This window comes from Limulus polyphemus, unplaced genomic scaffold (genome assembly GCF_000517525.1).
Source record: "Limulus polyphemus unplaced genomic scaffold, Limulus_polyphemus-2.1.2 Scaffold667, whole genome shotgun sequence".
In the NCBI taxonomy this organism is placed as follows: Eukaryota; Metazoa; Arthropoda; class Merostomata; order Xiphosura; family Limulidae; genus Limulus; species Limulus polyphemus.
In genome coordinates this window covers 196,011-220,983 of record NW_013666277.1, presented here as the reverse complement: position 1 = coordinate 220,983, position 24,973 = coordinate 196,011, and the positions used below count along the sequence as shown (strand labels likewise).

The following is a 24,973-nucleotide window of genomic DNA, read 5'->3' as shown; positions in this document are numbered from 1 at the left end:
TAAGTTAAACAAATGGATGTAGCTACATCATGCAGCCTCAAACAGCATGATTTCACCAAGCAAATGGACACAAAACATTTTCTAATTGTTTTCATTTAAATATTTTTTGTTACAAAATATATAACAAATGAAAAAATAAATATATATATATATATATATATATGCAAAAAAAAAGAATTTTAGGACTTACATGAGCACTGAGGCATACTTATACTTGGGAATGTGTTTTGATAACACTACTTTTTTCTACACTATGTTGGTCGTCCACAAAATAATTCATGTTGGTTTCAAATATATATATATATATATCTCAGAATGCAAAAAAAGCCACCAGGTACTAGCACAGAAGGTTACAAAACAACAATAATTTAACTGGCTTTTTAACTAACCTATAAATAGGTTTAAAAGATTTTGTTAGCTGCTCAGAGCAGAATCACAATGATAGCAGATGATGAATCTTAAGTTAAATTGTTTATTTATAGCCATCAAAATGAAATTATCATATAAGAATCTTGTTAAGAAAAATGTGCTCTTTCTGTTGGTTATAAACATGTCTCATAGCAATGTCAGATATTTATAGACACATATTTAGAAACAGTGAAAGGAGGGGTGTCATGTGGATTGAACAAATAGCGATATCTCACTAAAGCAAGATTATAGAAGGTTAATATTTTATAACTTGGCTTTTCTATAGCTATATAGTATGTGTTTCTAATTAATTAGACACTCCAAAACATAAGAAAAACCTATAAATCAGAAGTCAGTGTGCACATTTTTCACTCGTCACAGAACAGAGGTGTAAACTGAGAATTAATTTAAACATTTCCTCTTCAAATTAAGAAATTAAAACTTAGATAATATAAAATTTGAATTAGAAACCATGTTTTGATATTATGCTTATTGATATACATTGATAATAAAGTAACTTAATGAAATTTTGAAACTAACTACAAAAATATACATATATATATGCACTTTGACCCTTCTGTATGCTGAGGTTAATCAATTAGTTTCATAGCTCACAAAAATATTCTGATCAAGATTAGTTTCCAGTTATTCACATTTTTGATTATTCCAACTATCCAAGTCTCAAATAAGAAGAATTGGTTAGTTGAATTTAATTAATTATATATATATTAACTTATTATGATGTTCTGTGAGCGCTTGAAAGATCGACAAATAGTTTACCCAATTATGAAGCTCTTAGTGTTCCTATAAGCTAGTGAAACAACTGAGTCATGCCTTTATCCAATTAGAACATACTCATTCCTACCAATAGTAAATCCCACTACTAATTCCATTTTGCAAGGTCTCATTTGATCTTAAAATAATATCATAAAATGTGTGTATGTGTATATTTGAAAATCACATTAACAAGTTAACACAAGGGAAAATGTAAACAAAAGTGAACTGTTTCCATCTGGGAACTCTTTGGTAAACATCTAATCAAGTAATGATCAGGTCTACATCTAAGTGACTACTACTTACAGCTTATTAAAATAATTAAAATTTCATTTAAAAAATACTGTTTCACATACTGAATGTAATATTAGGCTGAAAACATAAATGAAATGGATACTTAAATTTTCAAGTTGCATAAAAATATATGCAAAATTAAATTAACATAATTAATGTATTTTTTTATACACTGGACCCTTTTTACCAACTATTGGTCTTGAAATATGCAACCAACCAACAAGAATATTTCAAAGTATTATATTTTCTATTATTCTTGTGAAACAACTTAAACTATGTTTATTAATACAAATTAGAATAATGTTTTTGTTTTTGCAATTAGTTAGATCGATGTGTTCCTTATACGCTGACTGGTGATTTTTAGTTGAAGTTTTGTACAAAAACATTTTATTACTACTAGATTATATGTTAATGACACACAAAATAAAACAGTATTCTTACCCGTACATTCTCAACAAGGCAGTCCTCTATAAAATGGTCCTCGCAAACAATACTTGCTGATTTGTAGGTATACATATCTACATCCACATTTTTCATACCAAGATTATGTATCCAAGCAGCACATAACTTGTAGTTTTTTGGGGGTCTGGAATGGCAAAAGTATGTTTTCCTTCTCCACGTCTTACTGTGCAATATTTTGCTCTGCACTGTGGCATTTTTTAAACCTTCATCCACACACACACACACACAGTCTACAACTACACTAGTCAACATTGATCCAGATATAGATGTGGCAAGAATACGTCACAAGTAAGCTCCACCCTTCGAAGCATGACAGACTTCCAACAGTCGTAATGTTCTCTTTGATTATAAAATCAACGTTTTGTTTTTAAAACTATACACGACTACATAAATATTGTGGAAAACATGCACGATTTAAAGGATAGATTTTATAAGAATCCACTAAAATCTAGCCTCAGTCTAACCTTCCTATGGCATTGTAAACCTGGTATGACAGTGCACACCCGAAACCCCCTTGTAGGTTCTTGAAAACTCTTACAATTTCTCTACCTTCACTTTAAATGTCATTGTACTCAGTTTTGCTTCAAGACTAATTTATTGTTGTTCTTATAAAATCAATTTATTTTTCACCTTCAAGATATGATTAAGTTCCATTTGCTCCTAGTTCACTACTCGAAATATTCTTTTATAAAAGTTCATGTTTTGAGGTTTGTGGTCAACTAAATTTGGACGCTCTTTCAGATCCCTATATATAACAAGCTAATTTGGCTAGAATTTTTAATTTATATAAGGAATGCTTTTTGAAAGCATTTTCAATACTGTTCACATTTTCAGTTTTTAATTTACTTAACTTCTTCAACTTAATACTTTACATCTATCACAAACTACTACACTAACTTATGTATATAAAGATTTCTTAGTTTTTTCTCCTGTAAATAGAGAAACAAACAACTATGAAATGCTGAATAAAAAGAGTGGTATATTTTTTTTAATTATAAATTTTGAAGAGAACCTTTAAAATCTAACTAAGCATGAAGATTACATGCATATAGAAAACTGCAGTGCAGTAGATAAAGATAAATAAATTTTATTTAAGGAAACTCACAGGAAAATGTCACCACATTAGCAAAGTTTTAGGCCTACTGTGGTTTAGGTTCTTAAAAAAGTGTTACTTTCTCTGACTTTTCATACAAAATATAATAATTTTCTCTAAAAAGTGAACATACAAATCAAACATAGATTATTATTGTATTTTGTGACAGATAAATGTAAAGACAAAATGCTTTCACTTTTAAATAATTCTAATTCTTAACATACTAAAAAATAGGTAAAGTTTCAAAATTTTTGCAATCTAGATGCCAAAATGTCTTGAAGTTGGTGAATCTGATAGAAGTGAGTTATAGGTGGCTGCAATTTATAACATATTTATACTTGAAGCAATCACATTATTTGGACACAATCTACAGTACACAGTACATTCAGCCATAAAACACATCAGAAACTTAATAATCAAGTATTTCAAAACCAATCAGGTTGACAAATGTTCACTTGTTAGGTTTATGAAATCCTCACTGTAACAAATAATTCTGAAAACATTAAATATAAACATATACTGAATACTAATTTCTACGTAAGCTTTTTACTTTCTTTTGAGATGTATATATATAAAAAATATTTACAAATGTTATTGTGTATTGTTACTAGTGGTACTAGCTGAAAAGTCAGTTTTTATTATATTTCTTTAATTTAAAATAAAAATACAGAAATTAAAGTAGCAGAATAATTTATAAAATGAAAATGAATTTCAAACACGTAGTACTCACTTGTTCAAAAAAGGTTTACTTTCAATTAAAACATCAATTAATGATTCAAGAACTAGATACCAAATACTCCCTTTCTACATACTCGTAATAGAAAAAAAAATTAATAAAGTTGTAGGCCTAAATGTTCATTAGTTAAGTACTAGTAGTAAACAAAGCACAATTTCACTAGGATCAATTGTAATTTTAGTTTAAACATAATAAATGAGCTGTAACAATACATAATGACATTTGTTTTTAGTTTTTTTATGTGTATGTCTGAAAAGAAAGTAAAAAGTGTACATAGAAATTAGTTTTTATCGTACGTTTCTATTTAATGTTTTCAGAATTTGTTACAATGAGGGTTTCACAAACTTAACAACAGTAGTAATAGAAAAGAATACCGTATTTTTCGGTACACAAGACGCACTTTTTTACCCCAAAATTAGATGTCAAAATCTGCTTGCGTCCTATACACCGAAGGTATGAATAATATATATGTATATATACGATATACACAAGCCAAGTGTAAATATATTTAAATAGGCATGCATAGTTTAGTTCAATTGAATGTGTTATTTATAACAATAGTACTTTTTTCTTTTAAAAACATAACTATTTATAATGCTCCCTAAATAATAAAAAAGTAATTACAGTGAAAGCAATGAAGATTTTGTAGGTTTTGAAACACACTAAATAACAGTAAACCTTTTTTTGAATTAAGGTATTTTGATGTTTTGAGCTCTTTTGTGTTTAGAACAATATATACTAATTTTTAAAGTATCAAACTGAATTTTTGTTCAATAAAAATCTTTCAAATGCGACTGTAGCTTTTTTTTCCCCAAAACTTTGTCTTCAAAATAAGGGTGCGTCTCATACTCCGAAAAATACGGTATATCTTATAAATGTTGTAGGCCTAAAAAAAAAGCTAATTGATAATCCTGTTCCTAATCATAACGCAGGGCAGATATTATGACAATAAAAAGTGGCTCATATAGAATAATAATATATACCTATAAATATATTTTCTCCATCACCTATGCAAGGTTATTGTTTTTTTTTCTTTAAAGAACACAGATTTTATAAATACATTTAAAGATAAACATGCTACAGCTGCTGAAAGAACGCCGTGCCTTGATGGGCGGAGCTTGTTTGTGACGTTTACCAGCCGTTTCTGTATCTGCATCTATATTGATTAATACAGTAGTGTAATATATAATAAAATGCCAATATAATTCCAATCATATTATTCAAACTCTATACAGCATTTAGGCTTATTATCTTTTAAAGTATTCCACAACACTTGTATATGAAAGTGAGATCGAAACATAGTGTATTTTTGTTGTGCTAAACATTTTAAATAGTGTTTGCGTGTTTTTAGTTATCCCGATTCCTATTGCAGTGTACATCAATTAAACGATTTACGGTGTTGTTTTTTTTTTGAAGAAATGTAATATTTAGAGTCTATAATAACATGCTGTCACAAATCTCTCTCCCCAAATGTAACTTAAAGGCTAAAATATCATGAGTAAAAACCCATCGATAGTTTGCTGTACTTCCCTTCCGCTCAGCCGGAATGTTAGAGGTAACAAGTCACATGATCTGATGACATCGAGGGAGTCCTACGAGAAGATGTAAGGTTGTCATCCCACGCGTCAAGCTACTTTTTACAGTTAAAAGTAAAGATGGAGTTTAAGGATACACACAAAAATAAACATAACATTCAACCTTCTCTCTCGAGATCTACAAAATTAGAGGTACAAATATTCTTCAGAAGATATTGAAGCAGAGGAAAAATTGTTTGTTGTTTAATCACAAAGTTACACGATGTGCTATCTGTACTATGCCCACCACGGGTATCGAAATCCGGTTTTTAGCGTTATAAGCCTTCAGGCTTACCGCTGAGCCATTGGGGGGGGGGGGCGCAGAAGAAGAAGTAAATAGAGAACAATTTGATAACTCTGATTCGTAAGTACGTTATGTATATTATCACAATTTGATTATAGCAGTTCATTTTACACTGGTTCCCGCTCATAATTTGTTATTAGCATATACAAGTTACAATTGATTAGTGCTAGACGTAACAACAACAACAAAAGTATATTCGAAGACTCAGAACAGTAGGCCTATAAACGTAAGTGTTCACTGTATTATTAAGAACAATACCTTACTGATTCAAATATATTATTATTATTTATCTATTTCGCTGATGCCTGTATGATCCAAGGCCTAACAGTAACACTGGGGGAAGGGGGAATATACATATATTGAAGTAAAAATATCCGACTGACATAAAAATAAAAAAGGGGAATACTAAGGCAGACAATTATTCACAAAATTATTTTTATGTTTTTATTTAACAGACATAACTGATGTACTTCTTTTAATACACAGGAAGACCAAGGACTCGCCTTACTGTGCTGTCTTTTCACGTACTCTCTCCGAAGCCTGGTACTCTGTCGGCGAAATCTCGTTGCTGACCGTGCTGACACTTCCGTGTTCTTATTTCCATTTGCTCCTTTGGTCTTAGATTTTGATACACCTTTACTACAAAATATCGTTGGTATGGCATCTGGTTTTAATTTATTGTATCCTCCTTGATAGCCAATTCTAGCCATATCGTCTACATGTTTTTCATAGCAGTCACGTTCAAAGTGGTCCGAACATAACCTGCTGTATTTGGTTGGGGTAAAGTTAGCCCGATTAATGTTTTGTGTCCAAACCTTTCTTCTTAAAGGGTCAGTCGGGAAATTGAAGAAACTAATCCCCGAACCCTTTTTGCTTCTGTTAGTGCACCTATAAGCCACACAGTACACCATCTTACCAGTGAATTCTCAAAATGATAAATACGCCTCCTCCTCACTCTAAAATCAATGTGTGTTCTGATAGCAAGCTCATGCGTTTGACGGTTTGACTCCAGTGACGTCTCCTACCGAAAATAACCGAGTGTTTCCGGAATATAAGCGTATTTGAAGCGCAGCTAAATATCAAGGGTTTTCACGATTTTTTTGGCCTTTAAGTTATATTTTTTAAAATAATTTGTGACAGAATGTTATAATAGATGTAAAATATTACATATATATAAAAAAAATCGCTTCATAAATCCTTAAAGCGTTGTAATCTCGTTCATTACCTATTTCACTTTCTTAATATATTCTTGCCCTTTATATTATCATAATGCCAGAACCTATATTTAATTCATAAAGTTATTCGTGGTTTAAAAGTAAGCAAGTTTTAATTATCAACTTCTAAAGCTTTAACATTTACAAAAAATAAAGAAAGCTATTTAAAGGCGCCCCCTAACGAATACGAGCATTATTCATACAGTAACATAGAGAACCTATACCTATGAGAGCCTATGTCATTACCTTTTTTTTTTTAAACTCTCTCGGAAGATCAAACCAAACAAGCGCATTAATACATACGAAATACGGTTGTTTTATTTTATCAAACCGGCGAATAATTGTTTTGTTTTTCACGATAGTGAAGCAATCTTCAAAAGTCCAGATCTTGCAATGAAAATGATGTCGGATACAGTAGCATCGGACCGTACATGTACGAGCCTTTATTCCTTGACAGTATAGCCGCGAGAATCTACCATTTATGAAACGGGTGGTCGTATTAAAATATTATTTAAATTTTGCTTTTATAACGTTTCTATGGTAACCGTTATCACACATATAGCAGCATTTTTCATGGTTTGAAGAGTCCAGAAGAAGGTTTCAATTCTCCCCCTGTGAATTTGTTTACAGATAGCGTGTTTTGCATATGATCTATATACTTTAATAGTTCACTTTCCCATAACAACAACCAAACTTCACGAATGGCAGAAATCAAAATTATATTGTTGCGTCAGCAGAGGTCACGTGACTAGTATCACGCCACGTCGTTCTCGAACATTCACGTCCTTTCCTTAAATCTCGAGATCCATCTAGATTTAGTGTAGTCTTGTATACATAAGACCGGCCAAGATCGACGGGGACAAGGCGTGTGTGTGTGTAATTGAACGGAGTATTGTTGAGGTGAGCACGTGAGACGTTCGTTGAGAATTATAGCGTTTGTTTTAGCGCGACTGTTGAAATTAAGTGTATCCCAAAGTTATATTCAGAAAGAATAAACCAGTTTTATTTAAGAAAGGACTTGTGTTGCTAAAGTTCCGTCGGAACGAATTTACGGAAAATTAACTAACGAACGGAGACATAATATTTTAAAAAAATGGAGTTGTACTTCGTTCTACTGTGGGGAAGATTTGGCTGCTACACTATGGATGCTCTGTCTGTGGAATTTATGGAAGGCTATGATGTTCGTTTGGAATTATTAAGTGAAAAATATGTTTGCTGTTGGATTGTTTCATGAACATTTTTTTTTATGAACTTGGAGATTTCTCGCTTATTCATTTTTAAATAAACAGTAGTTAAATTGTTTGTTTGAAGTTAAGGTACGCAATTGGCTATCTGTGCTCTGCCCACCACGGGTATCGAAACCCTAATTCGTACTTTGTTCTTCCTTTAGGAGGTAATTATAAGTTATAAACGTATTGTTTTTGTTTTGTTTTGAATTTCGCGCAAAGCTACACGAGGGCTATCTGCGCTAGCCGTCCCTAATTTAGCAGTGTAAGACTAGAGGGAAGGCAGCTTCTCATCGCCAACTCTTGGATTGTTTTTGTAGAAGAGCAACCTGTATATGAAGTTAGAAATGGCAAGATTATCAGGGTCCATGTCATTGGCCGAAGAATATTTTTTATTATAATTAAAACAAAACTGCTTGTACTTTTTATAAATTTACCTAGTGCTAAGTCTTGGATTTTGGAAAATTGACCCAGTTCTCCTAAATTTCTTTCATCAACTCACTAGATTTTCACTTGTCTCCCCTCCTCTTCGCATATGACGGTCGTTAAAGTTATGCCTCATTCCACGTTGGTTGAATGCCATCTTTTGTTGCTATAGTGTAGGTAATTTCATTGCAACCGGTTAGAACAAAATCATTATGTAGTACCGAACTTTACACGAAGCTTATTTCAACTTTCATATAAAGTTAATAAAAAAAATTTTAAGCTACATACTTGGCTTTTTTGGCCCTGGTATGCTTTATTTTTATAAATTTAATCTAGGTACACTTTTTAAAATCTCCTTCAATTGGAAATTCATGAAGCGTCACAATCTGATCAGTTTTAATTTAGCACTACACCGTATGCACCATTTTTTTAACACTACCAAGATTACCATATATGTATAATAAATACAGAAACAAAAAACTAAGATAAAATTTTAAAATACACAAGTTTTAGGAAAACCTGTACATCCGTTCGTGTTGAGAAACAAAGTAAAAACCACAATTCTGACTTCTATATTGATTTTGATACAGTTGTATAACAACAACAAAAAAACATTACAGAATTTTCTGTCTAATAACCTGGGTCAGAGACGACAATTCAGAAAAGCTGTTGGGGTGGGGAGGGAGACAGAGTTATGTTAGCATATGGTACATTCTTTGTAACAAATAGCATATAGGGTGACAAAGACCCGGAAATTATTACACTCTTAATATTCCTACTTCCTTCCAAAATTGATTCCCCTCTTTCTGACTCGCTGTCACTTACTGGAAACTCCACCTCTGATACATCTTTACATGAAAGTATCATGCCAGCTTCACTGTATGTGTTTGTTAAGATAAATGTGGTACTATTTACTGTCACTTACTGGAAACTCCACCTCTGATATATCTTTACATGAAAGTGTCATGCCAGCTTCACTGTATGTGTTTGTAAAATAATGTGGTACTATTTACTGTCACTTACTGGAAACTCCACCTCTGATATATCTTTACATGAAGGTATCATGCCAGCTTCACTGTATGTGTTTGATAAGATAAGTGTGGTACTATTTACTGTCACTTGCTCCATGGGTAACACTATACCTTGGATTGTACTCTAGGTTGTGGCATACATAAGTTAAGGGCCTTCTTACCCATTTCCCAATTTGACATGAGGAAGAGGAAGCAAAATTGATAATTACCTAATAACTGCAAAACAGCATGACAATTCAGTAGTCTTTTCATAAATTTACAAAATAAAGTGTATCTTGTATATATATGTTATTTTTACCATTGGTCATTGGAATTAAAACGAATTTATTGTCATATGTAGGCCCATAGAATAGATCAGTAACATATATGTACTTTAAAAGATTTATAATACCAGTCTAAAATACCTTTGTCTCTCATCTGATCTCCAGTCGTTCTGTTCTCTATTGGCTTGGTGGAGGAGTGTTGATTGAAAAGCTTTGGTACTATCCCTTCTACAAGGTATTGTACCCATAAACTCATCACGTAAATCCACCTTGAAACAATGGGGGGTGAAATGTTCCTCTCATACAATACTGTTGCATTCTCAGGTTATGTAACCATTTGTTTGTTATTTTAATTAGTATAGTGAATGTTATTACTTTATATTTTGATTTATCGTTTGCTATTATGCTTTTATTATAAAGATTGTTTTGCATTATTAGCTTAAAATATGTATTTAGGACTGATCTACATCTAAATGATATATTATTAAGATTACAGCCAAAAATATCTTTAACAGGAACGTTACCCAATAATGCCTTTTAATTGTAATAAGTAGAAACATAATATTTATATATATATATATTTATTTATTTATTATGTATTTGAACAGCTATACTGATGGCTAGGTTGATATTTAGTTTCACTCAAGTACACAGTATGCTCTTAACGGAAGTTGGTATTATTTACATTCGCTGTGTTTTTTAGAGGTATTTGGCTGCGAATTAAAAGGACCTGTACAAGGACCAAGTCATAGGCAGAGGCAGTACAAATCCGTGGACAACAGAATTTCTTGTGTTTTTGTTAGTGTTTGACATGTTTACATTGCTAAAATCAGGGGTTCGATTCACCTCTGTGGACACAGCAGATAGCCTGATGTGGCTTTGGTATAAGAAAAACACAAACTCTTCCTGGTAATTAGCCACAAAATGTTTAGGATTCTTCTGGAAATTAACCCCAAGATGATTAGGATTCTTTCTGGAAATTAGCCTCATGATGATTAGGATTCTTCCAGGAAATTAGCCACAAAATGATTAGAATTCTTCACTTTCAGTGTTTACTTGTTACAGGTGTATCTGCCCTTAAAGTTGCAATAAACAGTAATTAAACTGTTTGTATTCCTTATTTAACCTAGTGATGTCTACAGGTAAAATATTCGAAATATTTTTGTTGCATAGCTTAAACAAGACTTGTTTCACTGCTTGAGTAGTGCCTGTTTGATAAAAATGTGAAAATTCTGTGTGGTGATTAACATATGTTAACCTTATAGAAATAAATGAAGAAAACAAATTTCAATGAAGAGGGGAGGTTTATTTAAAACAGGCTCAATTCCCTCAACACCTGAACTGGATGCCTTTGTTCTGTGCGACATAGCGTATATTTCGTTACTTAAATAAAAATAATTGCATTCGACTTTGATTAACAGATTTCTCTTAAGCTTAATTAAGAAACGAAGCAACTTAAAATCTCTTGAAATAAAAAAAAACAAAAACGAAAAACCATGATAATGACTTCTGCTGCTCTGCACGTGTTTGCCTTAAATGTATTGGAGTAAAAAAACGATAATTGGATAAGTACACTGTTATAGAGATTCACTTTATTTAGATTTGAACTACATGTGTGTCAGCTGGTTAGGGCGCTCAACTCGCAATCTGAGGGTCGCGGGTTCGAATCCCTGTCCCACTAAACATGCTCGCCTCTTTTAGCCATGGGGGCGTTATAATGTGACAGTCAATCCCATTATTCTTTTTTAAAAAGAGTAGCCCAAGAGTTGGCAATGAGAGGTGATGACTAGCTGCCTTCCGTCTAGTCTTACGCTGCTAAATTAGGGATGGCTAGCGCAGATAGCCCTCATAGAGCTTTGCACGAAATTCAAACCAAAAGACAGTGTTAACTAAAATAAAAAGTCGAATATGGAAGTTAATACAAAATGAGAATGAAAACTGTTTGACTGTAGAGGCAGGTATACAGATAAAAAAAAACGAGATGGTTTGTGTAAAATAAGCAAGTGTTTGTAATTAAGCACAAAGCTACACAATGGGCTATCTGTGCTCTACCTACTACGGATATCAAAACCCGGTTTCTCGCGTTGTAAGTCCGCAGACATACCGCTGTGCCACTAGGTGATATAAGTGAGTTTTATATACTAAGCAGTACAGGAAGTAAATTATTTGTATAATTTAGTTTAATTTGATTTTCCTAATGATAAACAGCAGACACTTTTAATCATTTGTAAACCCAAATTCTTGTACTTTAATATATACTATTTATTACAGAATTATTTGTACTGAATTAATAAATTATATTTGTGTATTTCGTTTTGATGTTACCGACAAAGTGCTTTATACATTAAATTGTAAGTACCTTCCCCATAAATTGTTTGATATAGTAATGGCTACTTGATTTACATTCTTGTGATAAACCATTGCTAACAAACATTAGAAACAAGTATCAAACACACAGAATAGTGCAGAATTTTAAATTTGCTCAGCAGATGCGTATTTAAAATGTCTGCATATTTTATTTTCCTGTGGATTTGGAATGCTAATCGTAGGATTCTGTAACATGAAGTAAAGAGCATGAGCACAGAAGTACGTCACAAGCACATATGTTTCTGTACGATTTTATGTCATAGCAGAGAGGATGAGGGGAAATAGCGCCATCCTGAATCTGTCATTATATAATTTTAAATATTAATATTTAATTAGGGAATTTTGTTAAACTACATCACGTGCAATGTATGGATGTTTAAGTATCCATGTTGTTGGTGGTGTGTCAACAGCTGGAGTTCTTTTTTAATTTCTTCCCATTTCCACATACTGTCGCAAACATATCCAAACTCATCCCCTAACCTATGATATCCGAATGTACTATTACTAAATGTAAAGTAATCTTGTAATGTCTATATGATCACTGGATGGTGCGGCCATGATAACCACTTACAAACCATGAACCATCAATCAAATAGATGAATGAATGCTGCCGGCATGAGAAGACACTGAGCGTGCGCAATTACATTGCATAGCAACAAATAAATTTCTGGGTTAGACCTGAAAAGAATGAGTCTGAAAAACTGTATGTCTTTTATACATTTGTGATGCAAACTATAATAAGTTTACATGTCAAAGGTATAGCTATAACATAAATCTGTAAATGTGGATGTTGCTTCTAGAGAAAAAAGAAAAACAAGCAATAAACCACAGTCTACGATTTAATGATATGCGAGTGTTTAGACAACCAAAAGCATCACTATTTATAGAGATGAATAACTTCTGATTCATGCATTTGAATTGATCAGAACAACAACAACAAAATCAGCTCAGTAATGACTATAACTAATTGAATCTTTACTTATAACGATTAGTATAAATTGTTTAATTAGTTGGATACCATTGCTGTTAGTGATATTTTTGGCCATAACCCCAATACAATTGCACAAGGTTCATCCAGCTTAAGAAATTAAGGTTAGTCTTAACTTCATATACTAAGCAATCAATACAAAATAATGTTTGTAATAAAAATATGTTTATAAAAAATGTTAAGTAATAAAATTAGATGGATTACAAATTCTAACTAATGTTATTAATTAAAAGTTCATGGCTTACTCTAATAAAAAGTTATCATTATTAATAAAATAACTTTAAAAGAAAGAATACACTACAACTTACTTACAACATAATACTTTCCATTTACATGATATTTTATAGTGTTTCTTAATATGAGAAAAAAATGTTGGAAAACTTGATCCAGGAATGTACCACAATCAAGGAATAAATTACACTTTATGATTTTGTGTGTGTCTGGGAAAGACGACAGACAATTAAAGATGGTTCTTTATTTACAGTTAAGCATAAAATATAAATGCAGTTTTTTTGTTGTTGTCTCGACACATCTTCTAAAGAGTGAAATTGTGTTGTATACCTTTTTCATATTGAGAATTCCTCCTTTAGTTTTTGTACAACTGCTCATGGTGAGAACCACACACCAAGAGAACATCGCTATGTACAAGACAGCAACATATATTTTTATACATTTTTATTACGTTGTTTCTTAGGAAATATTATTTGTTTTAATCTTTGTTATTTTATTCACTTTGGCAAGCTGTTTTCAGTACCTGCACAGTTAAACTATCTTTTCTTCTGCCTCCTATCAAATATATGGTATGTTGTTGTTGTTTTTTTCCATAAAAATTCAAACAATTTTTTTTTAAATGTATCTCTAGATGTTGTTCAAGGCTCAGCCTGTTTACTCACAGTTCTCTGACAGTTTGTCATTAAGCACAATGGACGATGTGTGCTGAACTTTAGCATTATAAGCCTACAGGTTTAATGCTGAGCCACCAGAGTGAGATGAGGGGAAAGTTTCCTGACAGTCTTGCTTTAATGCTATCAAGTGTTGAGTAATGGTGTAGCTCAGTAAGCTAATTAGAGTTAGTCAAATGGTTAAATGACAAACTGTAGTTGTTAAAGTAGGTCTTTCGCTTTGTTTTTCACATTTATATATGTTGTTGCCCGGGCTATACTAGTTATTTTCATACTCAGTCAGATAAGCCTTTTCTGGGCAAGTGTTAGATTACCAAATACTCTAAGGCATTTGAGGATGGTTAACCCCATTACACACATAGCCTGCTCATTTTCTTTTGTTCAGCACTAAGAAAAATTGTTTACTTGAAACTATTCAAGTTAGTATTATAGTGGCTTCTTTATCTTCTGTTACCCTGGTCTTTCCATTTTGTTCACTCAGGCTTATCAACCATCGATTAAACAATCAAAAGTTAAAAATAATGAACTAATAAATTCTAATTCTTTGATCAATCATTAACTATAAATCATTAATCATGAATCATCACTCAGAAGGCAAAAGGTGACTTGATCCTTCTGATATCCAGTCCAGTCTTTTGTGCCATCATTGAAAATAACCATCATTCAGAAACAACAGACGTACCTCCTAATCACTGCTATCCTAACTAACGAGTAATACATGTTCAATCCACAAGACTAGGCCTAACTGATGTCAGTTTCATTTCCATCCCGGCTAAGGGGGGGGGGCTGCTGCTGCTGTGTTTAGCTAGTGGTAGTCTTTCAGTATTATCATTGATGGAAGAGGCAAAAAATGGGAATCACAATCATATACATCAAATAAAAAATAGAAGTAGTATGGAAGATTTTAGTAAACCATTTCATATCGTAAATACAGTCAGATTGACAAACAGATTCATCATTAACTGCATGTGTGCAGATATGCAATAACTTAGAAGTTTTTGTTTTACTTAATGAAATGTGGTGCTATGGTGAATTGAATTATTTTTCTCAGCCAACTGAATATCTAATGTACGACTTTTTAAATTGTTTAAAATTTCTAATTACATGTAGTCAAAGCATTCAAGTAAAATACAGACTATTTAAATGTTTAAAAAATAATGTATTTCCTTCATCATGAAAATTATCAATTCTGGTAAAAAAAAAGTGGAGCAAGAGGCTCAGTTTATTGTTGGATTTGCTAAATGTCACTAGTTTTTATGGAATTACACTTCCTTATCAGTAACCATGGACAAGAACAAAGCAAAGAATAAGACCATATTGATGGTGAGTACAAGGTAATTGAAACACACACACACACACACACATTAAAGTTACTTACAAATGTGCTAAACATATATCCTAGTTTTGCTAAAATGAAAGTTAAAACAATAAATGAGTGGAATGGTTAGTCTAACATTTACGTTTATATGTTTAAGGTATGCTTTAACTTCAAACAATGAATATGAAAGCAATAATGTGAGAATTGCACTATATTGTTACGTCTCTGTTCGTTTGTTAATTTCCCGTAGAAATTCTTCCCGAGAAACTTCAGCGATACAAGTCCTTTCTTAAATAAAACTAGTTTATTCTTTCTCAATACAACTTTGCAATACACTTAAATTCCACAGTCACTTTAACTTAAACATACGCTGTAATTCACAATGAACGATTCACGCACTTTACTTACTACCGCGCTTGACTCAATTGTCCGTCTCTGTCTGTCTGCAATTCAATTATTTATCGCTATATGCCGTCACTTCTCGCCAGTCTTATATATACGAAATAGAGGGCGTCTGGTAAACACTCGAGCCTTCATGAACGTTCTAGATACTCATTACGTGTTACCAGCGTCACGTGAATTCTGCTGTCGTAGCAATATTGAAAACTTTAAATTTTAAAATCGTGTGCTTTTTACATTCATTATATAATGACAGAGTTTCAGACTCAGATCAAAATAGCTTTAATGGATTAATATTATAAAGATATGTATGTAGAAGTTAAGAAAACAACAAACAGAAACACCTGCTCATTTAAATAAAAACCTGAACCCCTTTCTGGTGTAGGACAAGTAGTACACCAAACGTGTAAATCACATACAATATCATCTTCAGGTGTATGTATGTATATATAAAACATATATATTTGCCACCTTTATTGTACTTTCATGCCAGATATCATGTCCTTCGGAAAGGATTTATCACACTTTGAAGGGAGTATAATAAAATTTTTCAGAATTTTCGTGCAATAGTACACAAAGGGTTATTTGTGGATAGCTGTCCCTAATTTTGAACTGAGAGGCTAAATGGAAGGCAGCTAGTCAGCATCAGTCTACTCTGATGAAATAGTACAATTTGACTGCCATTCTTAGAACATATGCACAGCTCCAAAGCGCAGTGTATGTTTTTGCAGTAATGGTCATGAATTATGAATCCACAGATTCACAGACCAGGTACATTAACCACTAGGTCATGCCCAGCCTGTGAAATAATAATAGCAGCTCACTTGTAGCCCAGACTGTATAGTTCTCTAGGGTGATAACTTCACTTTCAAAGAAATGTATTGTGAATTGAAAGAAGAAAACAACAACTAAAATATGCTCAAAATTCATGGTGAGACACTAATAAATAGTGTTAAAGAAACATGTATAGTACAAGTTAAATCATCTAAAATACATTAGTAGAATGGCTATACACAAGGAATTCATTATTCCAAAAATTGCACATTTGTACACACAGTAGTACAATAGTTATAAATTACGTGCTCACATATAGTGATGAAAGATGATCTGGTTAAATTGATTAACATTTACCTTTTCCAGTCAAGTGGGGTACATGTTTGTGTGGAAAGAGCCCAAGGAAGTATTTGGCTTTGGGTGTATTTTATACCCTAAAAGCTGATTACCTTATTACTTACAGATTACGCATCAAAGCAGCATAAGTGTGTGTATTATATCCATTTATGACTATGTTTCAAAATTCTACTCAACAAATATATAGGCACAAAATGTTGAGACACTACACTCAATTTTTGAGTGAATATGTTGTTTAATGGTAAGTATTTACAACATTGTGTTTCTTAATTGTAATTTTTTTTTGTGACAGAGCTATGAAATTGTATATGAAAAGGATGAACTTACCTTCGTTTTCACACCACAAACTGTCACTAGAATTAACTGCCACACTGCTGGAATTCCAAAATATTCCACTTGTTGATAAGGTAGATTCAAAATTACAACCGTAGTTTTTCCTGTAAAATATATCTTTCTTTTATAACATAACCTAAAGAAATATACGGACATGAAAGTAATCTCAACATGCAAGATTTATGTGGTAAAATAACTGACATGAATACCTTTTAAATGAGGGCAGGTTTACCTTGAACTTAATACCAAATGGGTGGTAACAGAAAGATAAAACTTGCCAATGAAATTAGATCTTAACAGTTCAAGGAATTTGCTAATTGATTAATAAGTCTGAGTCATTAATCGATTACATTCAACTAATCAATTATTCTTACAAGAGATTGAACTTCCCACTATCGGCTTCTTTTGGTTTTTCTAAAGAAACTTTTAAACTACCCTTTCCTTAACCAGATAGACATCTTCAAATAAACAATTTAGGATTATGTTACTCTTTTTAATCCTAAACTGTTGTACATCAAAATATGTCATATATGCAACATAATACGAATCTTGTAACAAACTGAAAATACAACTAATACCATTTCATGCGTTTCTCCCTGCAAGTTTTCACAAGACTACTCTACTAAAACAATTGTCCTTAAATTTCATGCGACAAGTCTTTACTATTTTAGTCACATGAAATGTAAGGACAATTATTTTTCAAAGAAGAATTAGTCTGTATTATCTATCATACATAATTAACTGAAAACAAGTTCCTGTCTATCCTAGAAAAACAAAGATAGTACATTTACTATTTGGGAAGAAAACTCGTGATGATACTAAATCAACTCACTTAATTCTAGGTGTACTAGGAAGTTATTAAGTGATATATGGTGACAATCAGATTTTTGTTTTTACTATTTCAATGCTTTTTATCTAGCTAGATCTAGTTGTAATTAAACAAGAGTTATGTTCGTGTAAATAAGTTAATGATTTAACAGTATTACATAATGTCTTTGTCTATTAATTTATGAGAAACAGTCAAATGAGCAAGTTATTCAGCAATCAACATTTTTTTTGAGCAAATAAAGAATAACGAGTATTAATTTGTTGTAACATTTCTTATCAAGGCGGTCTTGCCCTAAGTAACACTGGTTATGTTTGTAGCTTGTAATAAGTAAGCAATAAATTATGTTAAAGCTACACTATTATGTAGCCATACAACACAAATAACAGGCATCAACTTGACTAATTACGTAACCAATGGCAATTAGGCCACACCCTCACAATCGTTGAGTTGTGTGCAAGCAGAACACATCCAAACCATCCCACGTAGTCACACCAATGGAAGTAAATACTTGGATAGTGGAATCATCTAAAATAGTAACAATCAGAGATACTAACTTCAATTAGTTGATTACATTTTGTGATCATGCTGAACAATCGACAATTAATCACACACACACCCCTGTGTACATGCATGGCAATGTTTTTGATTACTTGGATAATTTGAATAATCAAAAACAAGTTTCAATTAATCAATGCTGATACATAAAAAATTACATCATTTAATTGGTCAGTTCTATGCAAAATAATATGATTCCCTTAGATGTATGTGGGTGATAAAGAGATGCATATTCTTAATAATACATATATTCTAAAATTAGGACTCATTGCATTTAAAGCTCCACAAGAATCAGTAATACATGTATTTAATCAGTAAGCATCTAAAATATGTTGTACTTCTAAAAGCATCCTAATTAGTTTAGGTGCTTGATAGGGGACTTTATAACTGCACCCTAATTAAGAAAGTTATTTTCTCTTTGCTGGAGATAAATATATTGCAAAGCTATCAACACTTACCCATTGAGCAGTCACACACACCTGAGCCTATTTTAATGCTCATACACATTAGTAAAATATTCACATTTTGTTCAGTTTCTTATTGTTTAGAATTAGCAGCTTCCTATAATTCACTATGGTTGGTGGACCGGCTAGATCTGGGTCAAATTCAGCACCACATCGATAAAAGAAATTCACCAAATTGTACTATTTTGCTTCACCGAATAAAACGTTTTCTGGCGGGCATGTCTCTCTACAAAGCAGCTGCCTTTAGTGCTCGTAGCACTTTACAGGTTGCTAAAATTTTACTTTTTCAAAAGTCTTACTCAAACATATTCTTAAAAGTTGGAAGTCCTAATGGAATTTTGGAACATTTCAAAACTGGTTTTAGTAAGCAAGTCTGCTTGAAGAAAACCTTTTAAAAATTATGTAAAACTGCCGAGTAAGAAAAAAAATGTGTTAGAAACTTGTCAGTTTTTAAGCTTCCTTGGAGGTTAAAAACGGTATTTACTTAGGTAACAAGTACATTAAAATTTGACATTGCTTTATATGGTATTTTTATGATAATAATTCAAAGTGAGAGAATGAAAAACATTCTTATCTACAGTATATTCTTTTGATGGATACAGGTATTCATTTTTGTGCAATTCAACCATTCGATGGCAGACAATAAAATCTAATGAATTTAAGCTTTCTTATTATGTTTTAATGGTTTGTATAGTGAATACGGTATGTTCAGAACTAGTTCTATGAGAAGGCCAACTAATATTTTTCTACTAACCCTTGGGGGATGAAGGGGATTTCCATTTCAGAACCCTTTAAAATATTATATCTTCAGGCTAATTGTAAAATATGCATATCATTCAGAGTCAGATGAGGATATAAACAAAAGATGGTTGAATGGAAGCTCTCAGGATTGCTCTATGAATTATATTAAACTTACTTCTGTGTAGACATATTTTTCTGCTAGTGGATATACATATCAATTACACAAGTCCTTCTGTCCACTGTAGATCTTTGGCAGGGACTGTGGTGCTTGTGCCAGGAGTGACACGAGCTTATTTCTTTTAGCATGTAGTAGTGCCATGTCTGTTTTGAATAATAATTAAAAAAAAACAATAGCATTTCACAAGAAGCCTAAAATATTTACAATGTCTAATACTGTAGGTGTTTGTTACTGGAGCTGCAGCATACCTTCCATATAAAAGTTATACTAAAATTTCTGACTGGGACGAGTAAAATGTTTTTGGTGTTTAATAGTAAAAAAAGCCCACTGAATTAAGGTACAAATTAATTAGAAGTTGCTTTGATGAAGATTATTTCTGTCATATAATGGTGATGACTAAATAGGGGTAAAACACAAAAGAATTATATAGTGGAATTAATGAATGAATTCTTAAGTAAACTTTGTACATTCTTGAGGTTCCCAGTAATTTGGTGAGATTTACACCATCTAGCTGGAAGTTAACTAATCCACTAATTACAGTAAACCATATATAGTTTGTCCTTATCTGTTTTGTAATAAGGGATGATTAACTGCTAGACAAAAATAACATCATCAAAATCCGGTAAACTGTTTTAATTCATGATCACTACACTGACAACAGGCACATACAACTTACAACTCAGGGAAAATAAACACTTGTAACTCATTAAAACAAAAGAAGAATCAAATATACAATAATCCACTGAAGACAGAGTTTCTAATAACACTCATCTGGTTTGATCACTTCTATAAATGTCATGATGACACTGTAAATGACATTACAGTTGTTATTCAATTAACTGATGATATAAATAGTATCTCAACCACTGCTATGTTTGTCATATCCCAGCTGGCCTGATGAGGGAAAAGCCTTGCCAGCACTGGATATTGCATATATAGTGTTGTTGACATATTATTAAATTTTTCTTTGCTTTCAATAATAAGTTCTTTTTTTTCTTTGCTCACATACATATTTCTTCTATGAACTGATCCCTTTCCTAGTGATAAATTGTATACACTACATCACAACACTCGGAACTGAAACTATTCGCACTTACACCATACATTTTTATTACCTTGTCACTGGCCGAGTTTTCCAAGTTACAGGAACACTAGGGTGTTCAAAGGTTTGTTTGCAAGCCAGGAATTCAAAGACAGTTCTAAACATTCAAGGGTTTATCAGGTGGTATTTAAGCATGGTGAATGGTCAGATTTTTATTTTCTCTCTCTTGTTAACAGACAATGTTTTACAATATTTGATGTCAAATGTTACTCACGTGGTGAAATCGATCTTTTGATATCTATAATGCCAATTACTTAAACGTTGTATTAAAAACACACACACACACCAAAATGTTATACATAGCAGCTCTTTCCATGCATTTGAACAGAAGTTACATTTAACAGTTACATTGCTTCGATACAATGTACTGAATACCTAGTGTACAAGATGTAAGAGAAGTGTTACGATAGAATAAATATGGAGCATATGAATAATGTGCATTTTTTAATTACAGAAATATGATTACTGTTCTATATAACATATTTTTCCTATATGTGAATTTTCTATTTCCCTCATATCTATTACCTGTAGAATAAAAAGGTTTTGAATCAAATTAAACTAGTAGTTATAGTGAACTTAGTAAATTATGTGAATTAGTACTATCAAAAGTTAAAACCTTCATTTCATAACATCTTCTGAAACTCTGAAGGTAAAATATACCCTTAATTACCACCCTAGGGAACAACAACAGTGAGATCTCTTAAATTAATGAGCAAGGATTTGGTTTGTTTCATCAACATCTTTGAGACATCCGTGGAGATAGTTCAACAATACCTGCAGCTGTTCTTTTTGGCCTGCTGCATCTTTCCACTTTATGTGCAGGACCAGTTTGATTTCATCTGTGGAGTGTAGGGTAGTACTGTCTGCAATGGTACAAGATGTGGCCTAGTGGTAAATGTGCTGAGCTGCAAATTGAACTTTTGAGCCATTATATGCTGCTGAGCACATGTTATAGTTACAGCTGTGTGAGTGTTATAACTTGACAGTCAAACCCACTATTCAGCTAAGAGAAACCATGTAGGCAGCAAGTGCTACCAATTAGTTGTCCTTCCTCTGATCAGCAGTTCAAAATTAGTGATAGCTATGCCTAAACCTTGGGATTTTTGTTTGCAAACCCTAGCATAATGTTCAGCATTTCCATATTTCAAATACACTCAATCTTTGCAAGTATTTTTCTGGAGCACTACATACACCGTATCTTGCTGGAGAAATCCTAATAGCTTATTTAAGTATTCGTGTGACTCGAGGAATGCATCAACATAAGCTGTCTTCAATCCTTATAATTTCATTGCCACAGGTTCTAAGCTATCACCAACCTTGACAGATTCCAGCTTTATAGCACATTAAATAACTTTCTTCATAAGTTTCAAATATAAAGATTTTATTTCTAATTAAGAAATTTATATACTTAAAGGAACTGGAGGTATAACGTCTCGCAACGAATCATAATGTTTTATACAAGAACAAAGATAACTCAATGTCTAACTCTTGTGATGGCTTTTAATGCCACTCTTCTGTAACTAGTGAGCTTAGAAATTAATAAGATGGTTAAATTTTGGTTCCTACATACTTTGAAACAAGGTATATTTTTGATTCACCTGCATTTAAATAATTTTGAAACTAAGATTAAAACTAGCAAAAATGCTATCAATATTTCACATACCTTTAACTGCTTCAATGTCAAATTCAAATTATTCTTGAATTAGCAGAAAGTGCTTTGCAGATTAACCACCCCCATACACTGTATGATGTGTTTAATGAATTGTTAATTCAACATGCCTATTATGATGCATCAAAATAAGATTGCGTCAATTAAGTGCACATGATTCATGATTAGAGAACATAAAGAATGGTCTCAAGATGAAATCAATGAATCATAGTCAACTCTCCCATATACTTTTCTCATCAGATATGTAGAATTAGAAAAATGATTAGAATGAGCACTGGGGTGGATACGTACACTCAAGTCCATCCCATCATGTTGTCTCTGCCAGCAAGTGGTTCTATTTCAACTATGTCAATTTTGAAGTGAAAATAAAGCTCACTGTGCAAATTATTTATTACATTAAAATATGGCAAAGGATGCACCTCGTATTGTATCATCTTTGTCAAATAGTCTCAAGTTTTGTGTCACATGTAACACAAGCAAATTATGATCTGGAAAAGAACTTATGTAGATCACACATAAACATTTTGATTTTTTTTTGCAGGAATGTGCACAATGTGACATGTTCACTAAGTTTGTGATGGGGAAGATCCCCCCAGTGGAGCCACCCATTTGAGCTACCAGAATTTAGTATGTAAAATTTTAACATTCTCCCTACATTGTGACATGAAAGTGTTAATACTTTGAATTAGCAGGGTAGGCATACTATGCAACTTGAACTAAAAGAACTAACAGAGGGGGGTAATAGTAATCTGAAACAGCATCAGACTGCTGGAAAGCTATGCAAAGAGAGCCTGGGGTAATTTTGGCTTTTTTGATAATTAAAAAAAAATTAATAATACACACTTCTTAAAGGCAAAAAAGACCATTTCTTCCGTATTTAATAACACTTGACCCCCTTAAGCCCCTCCCCACAGTAAAACAATCCTAGAAATACCATTGAATGTGCATATTAATAACTAATAGCGACATCCTGCCTGTGACAGTTTGGGTGAGTTACTTTCACTGGAATTAGTACATCTCCAGGTGATAATGATAATTAGACTTTACTTGCTTTATAATGCTAACTTGTTTATCAGACTTAATGTTTCATATTTTTACACTGCTAATTCTTACTGTAAGTATCTTCTTTTAAGTGGAGGTCTACTGGGTGTACATTTGAACCATTTAAAAAGGGAGGGCACTGTGTTTGCTTTCAATTTTCTCAGTCCAGTGAGAGTTTTGATTATGTCATCTTCTTTAAAATGTGCTGAACAAACTCTTGTGTTGTCTGTGATCTGAAAACAAAACAAACTCATGTTACGTTAGGTCGAAAGAAACGAATACTTTTTACTTACAAGTTTTAATTTTAAAATATTAAGTTGAAGCAACAATATTACATGGAAATCGATAAATAAAATCAATAAGTAGCGAAATATACAACTGATATTTTAATTGTGAATTCACTTTTGTGTCAGTTAAGGCATCTACACCTGGTATTCTCGGTAAATATCAAAATAGCAGTTGTGCTAATTTTACCTCAGAGTAACTCTCATCTTGCCTTTTTCTTTTTTGATGCTACAATCCAAAAATAAATCGTTTCTATCAAGAACTTTTTCATTTGCTTTAGTCAGTTTGAAAATTAATAGTCTACAAACATTTTATAACTAAATTTGTATTACTGTTAGGGTTCATACACGAATGAAGACGAAAAACAGTGCATCTTGTTAATCATATTCACATATAAGGAAAAATTATAAGAACTCACTTGAAAATATTCTCCGACATCTCGCCCAATGTTGCATATCCATTGTTTCCTGAGTGTTTTGTCTTTGGGAAATCGATGGAACGATAATCTTCCCTTTTTGTCGTATCGCGAATCATTTGTACAATGAGGAACACAGCAGTGTAGTGATGACATAATTTCACTCGAGCAAGGACTTTGGAGGTTTTCCGAGCATGCCCACCAAGCCTCGTTTTCGTTTAGAGTTACGCACAGTGCAACTAGTCCATTGTACACGCGTTACACGGTGGAAACTATTTGTTTTGTTTTTAATTTCGCGCAAAGCTACACGAGGGCTATCTGCGCTAGCCGTCCCTAATTTAGCAGTGTAAGACAAGAGTAAAGGCAGCTAGTCATCACCACCCACCGCCAACTGTTGGGCTACTCTTTTACCAACGAATAGTAGGATTGACCGTAACATTATAACACCCCC

At 32.5% G+C, this 24,973-nt stretch overlaps 2 protein-coding genes across 2 annotated transcripts in view; both read right to left on the bottom strand.

Annotated features, from left to right (window-relative positions):
• LOC106459846 (activating transcription factor 7-interacting protein 1-like) overlaps positions 1–23,905 on the bottom strand; it is a 57,710-nt gene extending 33,805 nt beyond the window's left edge. The window contains exons 1-2 of the mRNA XM_013919510.2: positions 23,895–23,905; positions 17,238–17,347 (exon numbers count right to left, since the gene is read on the bottom strand). The gene's annotated coding sequence lies outside the window, so the exon portion shown is untranslated. The remainder of the gene's footprint in view (positions 1–17,237; positions 17,348–23,894) is intronic.
• On the bottom strand, positions 23,072–24,825 carry LOC111085859 (THAP domain-containing protein 11-like). Its single transcript, XM_022386397.1, has 3 exons — positions 24,526–24,825; positions 24,297–24,335; positions 23,072–24,055 (listed from the first exon to the last, which is right to left on the bottom strand). The coding sequence occupies exons 1-3, from the start codon at positions 24,676–24,678 to the stop codon at positions 23,891–23,893; spliced, it is 357 nt and encodes a 118-aa protein (XP_022242105.1). The 5' UTR covers positions 24,679–24,825; the 3' UTR covers positions 23,072–23,890.
• Between the last annotated feature and the right edge of the window lie 148 nt (positions 24,826–24,973).

Coding starts and splice junctions, on each gene's coding strand:
- LOC111085859 (XM_022386397.1), bottom strand. CDS start 24,678: ATGTCATCACTACACTGCTGTGTTCCTCATTGTACAAATGATTCGCGA. Junction 24,336..24,525: donor ATGTCGGAGAATATTTTCAA/GTGAGTTCTTAT, acceptor TTTGGATTGTAG/CATCAAAAAAGAAAAAGGCA. Junction 24,056..24,296: donor AAGATGAGAGTTACTCTGAG/GTAAAATTAGCA, acceptor TTTTGTTTTCAG/ATCACAGACAACACAAGAGT.